We start from the raw sequence: 11,051 nt of genomic DNA on the forward strand, positions 1-11,051 counted from the left end.
AATCTCCTGCTATTATTATATTAGTATGTTGGAAAGCGTGCACTATTCTCTGTAATTGTTCAATGTATGCTATAGTATCAGCGTCTCCTGGGAAGTACACGTTGATAAGAGTTATTCTTTCCTCTTTTATCATGATCTCTGTGGTAACAATGTATTCACTGCTAAAATTTGCATGCAGCATAACGGATAGATTAGTGTTCGGTTCCAGGGTGAGTGCCCATGGGTATTTAGGAGATCCACGCAAAACGGGACAGTAAGTGGGTAAGCAAGCGGGAGTACCTTTCCTACAATACGGCTGAGCCAAAACAATGTCAAAATTTTCAAGCTGTTTTGAAAGAAGAGAGGCTGCGGAGATGCCTCTCCCCACATTATTCTGTAGAATACGGATTTTATTAGTATTGTTATTGTCCATAATCGGTTGTTGCAATTGTGTTATCCCTGATTTTCCTGTTGATGGGACAGGAGCCGTCCCTGGCATTATGTTTGTAATTAGCCTGCTTTCCGTGGCGGCAGTTGCAATAGGTTGGTTCTAGTTCTCTGTTGGGGCACTCTTTGAAAGGGTGCTGTCCCGAGCAATGACTACATGTATATACAGTTTGGGTACATTCTTTGGCCGAATGGTGGAACCCACAGCATTTAAAACACTGCAGGACCGGACAGAAGTCCGCGATCCTGCAGAGTGACCAGTTCAAGTTTACTTTGTTTAGGTTTAGAAGTATCTTGCGGATAGTTGGAGACACCTCCACCACCCAGTTTTTGTACGTCGTCTCCCTTTTTCCCAGTGGTATTCGGTACCGTGCGATTCCGGTTTACGCAGGTTTTACTGTATTGGGGAAGTATCAAAGGAGAAGTTTTGAATGAGAACAATATTGTCTTGTGCGGTATTAACGGACCAAGTACAGTAATTAAGAAAGAATGTTATCAGAAGTGACAAAGTTTAGCTACATTCTATCGAGATTTATATAAGACCCGAATCCGTTGATTTACACCGAGGCACACAACCATTGAATTTTGGGCTGGAATTTTCAAATTGCAGACCTATAAATTCCTGCTGGAGTCCGTTCGTCTGTCCTTCCTTAATCTCGAGAACGGATTCAGAAGATAAAATTCGAGAAACCTTGGGGGCGGGAGACCCCAATTCATTATATACAAACTTTCTATCTGAACCGGAAGTGGTTTGATTTCTATTCAAGAATTTTGTCCAGAATAGAGTTAGACCCGTATGACTGCTGTTATTGGGAAAATTATGATGTATAGGAACAAGACTACTAAAATTTAGAGCAATTTAAATTAAATGAATTTAAAATATGGTTAAAATTGCAGCTCGTTACTTTTTGTATTTCTCAAAAACTGGTAATGCACTACCGAAGGGAATTTAACCCCTATCGAGACAACTTATATTATTTAGGTTGCCTCGCCCCGACTATAGTTATAAAAGCCCGGAGACGTTTTATCATATTGTCGAAATGCAAGTGTAGTGTGGGGACCAAGACAGTTATACAGTAGTCAACACCGAACTTAGACCGGGCCGCAGTTAACGTCTCATCCAATAAATAGGTTTTAAAAAAAGTAGCTTCGATTCGTTGCACGAACGTTTTACATAATCTAAAACAAATGTACAGTAATTAATTTTTATTTTTGTTAAATATCAACTCGACATCTCGCAGGTTTAACAAGATCGAGCCAGTCAAACTCGAGTCGCAGCCATCAAAAACATAGACCGTCGACGAACGTTGACCACTGCGCGTTTAATATTTTATTGCATCACCTTTGCGGCCAAAACACCTTCCATACGTTTCGGCCCGCTGTCGACCAGGTATTCGCATTCGTCCGCCGTTATGGAATTCCACATAGTTAAGACGGAAGCTTTGTCCTTCGACTGTCCCAGGGCGCAGATGTGTCTTCGTAATGTTCCATACATTTTCAATTGGTGAAAGATCTGGGCCGTTGGATGCCAAGGAAGAACTTCTACGTTCTTTCAGGCCAGCCACTGTTTTGTTTTTCCGCTCGTATGACGCGCGGCCCCATGCTGCTGAAAAATGCAGATTCTATTTGGATATAGCTTTGCTATGGACGGAAGTAAAACTGTCGTAGAATGTTAATGTATTGCTCCGAAGCGAGTGTTCCATCCGCGAACGTCGACTAACCCGTATCGATGGCGCACGTACACCCCAAACCGTGACGCTGGCAGGAAACTTGACCGAGCGGTTTAACAACGCTGGATCGTTAGCTTCGTTGTCAGATCGAACGAGACGTTTGCTTTTGTCCGTTGCCGATAATTCAAATTTTGATTCATCAGACCCCAGAATTTCGTGCCACTTTTGTCGAGACCGGGATAGATGCTCTTTGGCCCACTGTACCCGTTCCTTCTTTCGATGCGCTGTTAGCGAAGATTTTTCACGCGCTACATAGAACCGGAAATGCATTTCTCGCAGTCTTCCGCGTGTTGTCGAAACAGATACATTCTTTCCGGTCGTATCAATTCATATTGTAGTTACATCCAATGCTGCGGCACGGCGGTTGTTTTTTACTATTCTTAAAAATCATTTTTATCATATCATTCACGGGATTACTGCAGGCAAAAGCGAGGCTAAAATAATCGGTTGTTTCGGAGATACCGTAATTGTAACATTATCGGCTGGTCTACGTTCGTCGACGGGAGTGACACAGGGGATGTCTGTTTTTCGATGCCCGTGACTCGAGTTCGACTGGCTCGATCTTGTTAAAACTGCAAGATATCGAGTTGATATTTAGCAAAATAAAGATTAATTACTGTATATTTGTTTTGAATTATGTAACATTCGTGCAACGAATCAAAGTTACTTTTTTAAACCTATCTGTTGGATGACACGCTAACTGCGGCCCGGTCTAAGTTCGGTGGTGACTGCCGCATACGAAAATATCCGGAAAAAAGTAAAAGTTTCGGAACGACCAGTAAACGATGTTAGTGAACGAACGTTTACTTAAAAGCACGATATTGAACTTGACCAAGTCCGTATTGCCGTTCATAATAAACTGTCTGTCGGATCGAGTTAAGTGTTTGCGTACGTTCTTAGTATCAATGTCGAAGTTATCGAACAAATCGGATTTAACTCGGACACGCCTTCGGTTCTGAGGATTGGTAACCTCTGTTATCTTTAATGGGCAGTCTGTCCCGAATACAATCGAGCCCGTTCTTCACGCGGACCGTTACGGTTCGTTTCAAAAGTCTTAAAAGGTACGAATTTTAGAAAAGTCGTTAGTGTCCACAGGTGGAAAAAATGAAAGCGCGTGACAGATAATCTCTTCTTTTTATAGATTACATAAGAATAAAATTGGAAAGAGTCAACATTTGAATTTCTATTTATTTAAAATTTAAAAAAGTATTTCTAATAATTGAATTTATTTGCCCGCCAGTGTTTCCTGGTCGAAAATATATTCTCCGAGCCCCTTTCCTACCCGGTTAAGACTGCTAATATAATCTGCCAACTTTTTGATGTCTTCCACTTGTCGCGGCAGATACTCGGATTCCAGAAAGTTGCAGGTCTGGACGTCTCCGCACCGGCTGGCAACGCTGTGCGTGTCGAGAAGTGACCGATTAACTCGTTTTTCTAACTTCAGCGCTTCCGACATGGCCTCTACGACGGATCCCCATTCGTTCTTTACCGGCTTTTTTATGTCTCCGAGTTCGATACGACCCCCTCGGTCATTTAAGTATTTCATGAATTTTTCGGCGTGTTCCTGCTCTTCGTCACTGCACTGTTTGAAAAATCCGAAACAACCGGCGAGTGCTACGTCGTCTCTCTGGAAGTAATAAGCCATGGACAAGTACGTGTATTTGGCAAACAGCTCCTCGTTGATTTGTCGATTGATGGCGTGTTCGCACTCTTCGGGAAAATTCTGTCGAGCCAGACTTTCTACCGAACTACTTTTCCCTCTCCGGTTATTTTCGCCGTCTTTTCGGCTGTTTTGAAGACTTCCGTCTTTTTCCAATTCGCTCGATGCATCCGCATCTTTATTTTCTGTATCGTCCGTGCTTTTAGGAATTTTCTGTTTCACGCCAATCCGAATTTCTGCCATGGCTTAGTAAAGTTATTTCTTTTAATGTAGTTATTGTTAATAATATTGTTTATAAGTTATTGTTTATACTAGAAACAATACATTTACATTTACTATTTCATTATTTGTTGGCCTACCGGTGGCGGAGTGGATAAAACCACCGAATACTGCCCGGCTAACGGTTGGCCGCGTAGAGTCCGTACATTTATAACACCTAACGAGTGGCCGGTTTTTACTAAAAAGTTCCTGGAGGGAGGCATCCCCCTAGTTTGTCCAATCCGCACTAATGTTTTCGTACACACTCTCTAGGACACGGCGGAAAATATAGATTACCGTAAAACTTGGACACGCCCTTCCGCTCGTCGACACTTGTTAATAAACGTAACAATGATAGTTAAATTGTAACCTAGTTTTCGTTTCGTGTTTCTCCTTATTATTTATCATTCTGACAGGCTAGTCATGGCCAGTCTGACGTGTCGAACCAAAACTTAAATATCTGACGTAGAAGCGTGTAAATGTTAAAAAAACGTATAGTCGTAAGGACTGGATGTGTCGTTTTTAAAACATTTATTAAAATAACGATATTCGGATAAAGAAAGGACGACGGAAACATTTCAGTTCTTCGTAAACTAGAATAAACGTAAAAGTTTTTGCATTACTTTAGTGAAAAACGTGCATCGAGATTTTTACTTTCTTGTCTTTTTCCAAAGGAAATAAAATCGCGAATAGAGTAAGAGGCAGAAAAAGTTACTCCGAAGATATATGGCTCGGACATTCGTCTATTTTCACACCGTACAATAAAACATTTATCCTATACATAAACGGACGTAGAACAATGTTGTGGTGGAAGATATAAATCTGGGTGTAAAGTTTTCTGCCTTCTTATCCTAGATTTTGCCATCTTTTAAGCCCATCTCCCGTAGATGGCGCTAAAAATTTAATACTTTTCCACGGGAGAGTCCTCGGAAAACGGGCACCGACGTATCCGGTCGGAGCACCCCACGAAAAATTCCCGGGGATTTTTTCATCCCGGGTCCCCCGGAGCGCTCGGCCGTCCGGCCTCCGGCAATTATTCGTTGTCACATATCGACCATAAATAATGGGCTACAATCTTTCGGCACAATGTTCCCAATTTTAACGGTGTCTCGCCTTCCCGTGTATATCATACTTTTCCTGTTAACGATAGAGTCGTGCCGGTCATCCATCTATTCCATTGGGGGAAATTTTTGAATTGCGATCACGTCATTTCCGGTCCAAACCGGAAGTTAGTATATACAGGTAACCCCGTATAACACGGCACTTCTATAGCACGGATTCACCGTGACACGGTTCGGGAATTAGGTAAAACCCTCGTACAACACGAAATGTATTAAAAACTGTTACCAGTTGATGATTCTCACGCCGAGATCATCATATAGGATGAATAGTGTCTGGTAAAATATTCACTTAAATAAGTATTTTACCCATAAAAAAATCTACTATATAAAGCCGAAAAACTGGATTCTATTACTGTATGCCAAAAATGGCTCTAGGGGCGCCCCTAGCAATTATTTAAACTAATTTAAATTAACAATATACTGTAAATTATATTTTTACAGTATAATATTCAGCATATTATTATTTTTATTTGTAATTTTGTATGCCCCGATGCCCGCATCGGCCTTTTGCGAATCATAAATCCGATTTAAAGAAGGATTTAACAGCGTGTTTTTTTAATTTTTCGAACCTAACCCCCCTTTTCGCGTCAGTTCTTTGTTTCGTATAACACGGCGATTTTTTGGAACGTAACTCCCTTGTTATACGGGGGTTACCTATAGTTCGTCGAAGCTTGCTGGCCCGAACTTTCCATATCCGGTCTGGAGACGAAGGACAGACAGCAGTGCCGGTGGGAATTTATAGAATTACAATTTTCGACAATTGCAGCCAAATACATATATATATATATATATATATATTGGTGATAAGACGATTCCTATTTACAGAGAGTGTTTTTAGAGGAAAAAATGCGCCTTATACGCCCGCAAATACAATACTTAAGAATAGTTAATTGATAATTATCCGAAAAGTATTTAATTTAAAGAAAAGAAAAAATCGATTTTCGTATTTTCGATATTTACAACTTAACGTTTCAACGAAACAATAAAATGTCACTTAATCGATAGGCGTGTGTCGCAAAGATAACCAAAGCGAGCAGAATATTCGAGTCGCTCTCGTTACCTCATGCGCCCTTTCAGAATCCAGTTTTTCTTGATTTCTACAGGTGAGTATAATATAAACGAAATACTAAGATTACGAACGATAGTAAGCGAATTGTCATTGTTCATTTTACGGTAAGAATGCACATAATATACACGGATTGCGATTGCCGCGTAATGCACAAAATGAACGCTCGTGATAAAACTAAAATCAAAACCTTAGGATAAGTATTTTAAAATTTTTGTACAATGATACTTAAACAGATGATTGGCTAAAATTAGAAGATAATCTATTTAAAATCGTTTTATCCCTTAGAAAAGTGAGATGCATTTTCGCTCTTTTCTTTAATTCTGTCAGTCCTGTGGGCGCTAAGAGGGTCTCTTTTTTAAGCGAAAACCCATTATGGATTCGACTAGGCTCTCGACGAGAAGTGGGGTGAGGGACCTGGCCCGAAATTTCCAGATAAACTATTTCCCGAAAAATTTCCCAGGGTTTTCGACCCGTCTGAATTGGACGGAGAATCCCCAGACTGGTAGACTGCCCCCTTAACCGTTCGGTCATCCGTCCGTCGAACGCATTCTTTTTCGATATGTTTATTGATTTTGATGGTATCGAGCGGTATCGAGGAAAATCCCAGACCCTTTCCTCTTACTTTGCCCACTTCGCTGTAATCAGCCGCTACGGGGAAAAGACTACGACGGCCGAGCGAACCTACTTTAAAGGTAGCAAAAATAGAGTATTTCTTCTCTTCGACACCAGACCCAAGTAAGTCTTTATCTAAGGAAATTAAATCCCGTTTCGGTTTTGAATGACTTGACAGCCAGAATAGGTTGGCTGACTAATTGTTTCGTATCGAATACGATGCTCGACTATCCCGAGTCGAATCGAGAACGGGGGATTTGTCTAAGTCTCGACCAGACGTACTGAGAAAAGACATTCTATTTCTTCGTAGCGCAGATACGATGGCGAACGAACTTAGTTCGGGACTATGTTTCGGTGACGGTGAGATCGAGGGCAACGTTTCGAAACCCGAGGCTTTTTCCTCGCAACTGTCCAGGCGCTTTTCTTTGTAATTTAAATGATAAAGAGTCCGTCGATACGATTTACGGGATCGATATTTTGGGAATTACCGAGACTCGGTTAACGTCGTCAACCGATTTCAAAATTAAACGGATTAATTCTGATTTTCGAAGATTCGAAGTAATCGCCTCGAGTCCCCAGGAAGGGGTAGGCCATCGGCGTATACTTCCGTGCATTAATTGTAACTCGGGAGAAATTATACTATTGTTGGATGGACACGTTCTGCAGTAAAAATAAAATCGAATCCAGGTACATTTAAATTTCAACAAGATTTAGTAGTAATTTTGATTTATCCGCGTATTCCCGAACTGGAGGAATTGATTTCTGTTTATTCTCTCGACTACGGTAGCCTAATAGTTGGCGATTTTAATGCGAGAATTGGTACAAAAATCTATAATGGCAATTCTATTTTATTATACGGTCGTCGAACGAGGTGATAGTTAATAAAAGAGGCGAACAACTAATAGATTTAACCAAAACTTATCGACTATATATAATAAATGGAAATGATACTCCGGCAAAAGTTACCCATTTATCTCCTTTGGGAGCTTCGGTGAGTAACTACGTTGTCCCGAAGATTTTCCTAACTCCCACGACCGTTGTCGCATCACTTTCCGTCCTCGGCTCTTTTCAAGTTTAGATGGCGCTTAGATAAAGCGGAGCGGAAGGTCGGCACGTTCTCACGGGCCAAGTGCTAAAAAGATGTTTGGCATTGTTAGCTCTTTCGAATAACGACTTCTTTTCGTAATAATAGAAATAAAGAAAATCTCGAATTTTGCAGTCTTAAAACTTGTTTTCGTTTCTTGCGCAAAGGTAGAAGAAGAATATCAAAATAGAGGAACTGTCGATTGCCATCGACTGGATCCTTAAAGGAATTTTGGTCAATTATAAATAAGATAAACTTCGAAAGGAGTCCCGATAATAATATTATAATATAATATAATTAATATAAATAGCTGGGAAGCCTTTCTAGAGGAAACGTTTTGTTCCTCGACCTTAAAGCTAGCCCTAAATGCTACGGCGGAATGTTTTTCTCCAATTCCAGGTACTCCATTTTCCCTAAATTTCTAAGTTAAAGAACAAATCGGCTCCCGGTTCCGATGGCATTAAACACTCGCCCGAGGAAACGTTTACGATCTACGAGAAAGGGGATAAGTCAGACCCTCGTAACCATCGCCCAATTGCGCCGCCGAATAATCCGAGAAAGTAGTTCGTCGGATTACTGTCCGGTCGAATAGCTACGGTGTAATTTCGAAATTTCCAGGCGCAATGTCGAAGGGAGAGGAACCAGTTATAAGGTTTTTATTCCGAATGCATTAATACAAATAGCCTTAGCTAGGAAAATACGGAAAGTTTACTGGGTTTTTGTCGACTCGGCCGAAGCTTTCGATAAGGTCGATCTTCGCATTTCGAATGGAAAACTATACAGATCGGGCATTTCTAATCGCTTTATTCGTTTCGTTATAAACTTATTATACAATACAAACTCTGGTGTACTAGTGGATTCCGAGTTGTCTAAAGTATCGTTTCTAATAGGGGTCTGCCTCTAAGTCCTCTTCTGTTTATTCTCTTCGTCAAAATTTGTTCGATATTTTCTCCCACTCGGAAAGCTCGGGATTTTTCTTAAACGAAACGGATGATTTACATTGTCTCGTATACGCCGACGATACACTGTCGTTGGCCGACTCGGAGTTTCTCTTCGAACAAAAGTCAACTCGACGCATAGATATTTGGAAGAAAACGATCTTCGAAATTTCGATTCTCACAATTACTATTCGGAAATCAAAGGGAATTTTTTCGCAACGACGGAAGATTCGCATTAGCGACAAAAGAATACAGTTTGTTTCTCGCCTAAAACATTTAGGTCTTCGGGTAATTTTAACTTTCGTTTAAAACACTTAGCCCAAAACCCGCCTATACAATCGGACCAATGGCCGACACTACGAAAGGAATTCCTTAAAAAATCATTCGAAACTTTTCGATGCCCGTTCGAAATCAGAATTAACGTACTCGATGGATCCCAATTCGGCGGAATTAGAGAAAATTCGGTCGCGGAAAAAGGTCTTTATAAATTAGAACGATCGGTTCCCGGACCGATTCTTAGGTCCGAACCGATGGAAATTACGATCGTACCAACTATTTTGATATTTTGGTCGACGATAATTGTTTTGTCTCCTCGAGGTTTGTCTTACAACATCGATAATCCGCTATTAAAGACGGAGAAATCTCGCGGTAGAAATTGGGCCGCTTCGGTGGATAAAATATTTAACGACTCGGCTCGTTCCTTTATTTTTTCGAACCGACCTCCTTCCTTATCGAGAAGCCACGCGAACGAGGTAATCCGAGTTAAATTTTACCGATCGAGGAACCGAGACCCGTTTTTCGTCGAGGCATCGACGAGAATCGCCGTTTGTTTGTCACGGCGCATTCGGTCGGCAAACCGGGTATTATTTAAATTACGTCGTTAAAACTTTAATCGCGCAGCCGAGTCCGAACAAATTTCGTATTACGACGAGGGACCGGGGCTCGGAAATTTCTGGTAATAGACTCCGTCCTTATTGTAAAAGCACCGTCGATTCGGATCGATCGATATAGCTTACGGGCGAGACACCCCGAGTAACTATACCGTACAAACTTCCGATTTCGACGGGAAGCGACGTTATTCTAATCCAAAATTCTCTCCAGAAGGGGGTAGATAACCGGCACGACTTTATCGTTTGCGGCAAAAGTACGACGCGCGAGGGCGAGACACTACGAAAATCGACGGCGTGGCGACCACGTCCCGCGAATAATCGCCGGTACCGTATTTGTATAATTTAACCGGCGTAGCCGATAGATTTTAAAATAAATCTTTACGCGTAAATTTACACGGAAAGTTTTAACAAAATCGAAATTTAGAAAGAAGACTTTTTAGAATGGCGAAAACTTAATCTAGTCGCCTTTACGGCCTTTATCTCTCGTTTTATTGTATTACGGTCGACCGAGACCCGTCTCGTCGATATATTAATAGGACATTCCGCCGGCGCGCTAGTTATTCGCCACGAGTACGAGTACTCGAAGAGAAAGGAGAAAATCTTTATTTTTCGCCCGCCGTTCCCGCACACGTTCGGACGCATCGGCGGGTTTACGACGATGTGGTAAAAAGTACATAATTAAATTTCATCCCGCAACGTTTAAAAAATTCCCGACGGCGATATAATAAAAACTTACAAATTTTTTGTAGTCGATTAGCTCGAAATATGCGTAAACCGCGCGTAGAATCGGCAATTTTGCATTCTTCGAACCCACGTTTCCGCACAAAAACGTTTAAAAGAGGGGGTTTAAAATTCGCGAGTACGAGAAATTAAATCGAACTTACGTAACCACCCACCGACGCTTATCGCTTCCGTCTTTTCGTACCTCTTTGCCTAGCGTATTACGCTCCGCCACCGCGGGCGCATTCCCGTCCCAAGCGTAATCGACTCGAAGCTTACTTCGGTAACGAAATAATTAAAAAATATGCCGGCAATTATTGCCACGCGGTGGCAACGCCGGGCTCCGACCTTTAGTAACGTCTCGCCCCCGTACGCGACGCTTTTCCCGTTCGAAATACGGTCTAACTTCCTCGGGCAAAACATTTTCGAACCGAAATAACGCCGCTTCCCGTTCGAACCGGAAGTTCGTACGTAGTCGATCGGGTCCTCCCGCTTTCCGTATCTATCTAACGCCGTTCTCGAGAGAAAAGAAGGACAGATGCC

The 11,051-nt window shown here is 41.6% G+C and overlaps 1 protein-coding gene across 1 annotated transcript; it reads right to left on the bottom strand.

Annotated features, from left to right (window-relative positions):
- Positions 1-3,380: 3,380 nt before the first annotated feature.
- On the bottom strand, positions 3,381-4,059 carry LOC136972229 (soma ferritin-like). The gene has a single exon (XM_067266784.1). The coding sequence runs from the start codon at positions 4,057-4,059 to the stop codon at positions 3,382-3,384; it is 678 nt and encodes a 225-aa protein (XP_067122885.1). The 3' UTR covers position 3,381.
- Positions 4,060-11,051: the final 6,992 nt, after the last annotated feature.

The sequence above is a fragment of the Centruroides vittatus genome, unplaced genomic scaffold, assembly GCF_030686945.1.
Source record: "Centruroides vittatus isolate TY-2023 unplaced genomic scaffold, ASM3068694v2 contig_2868, whole genome shotgun sequence".
Lineage (NCBI taxonomy): Eukaryota > Metazoa > Arthropoda > Arachnida > Scorpiones > Buthidae > Centruroides > Centruroides vittatus.

What these genes read in the sequence shown, in the direction of transcription:
- LOC136972229 (XM_067266784.1), bottom strand. Translation starts at nt 4,059, where the DNA reads ATGGCAGAAATTCGGATTGGCGTGAAACAGAAAATTCCTAAAAGCACG.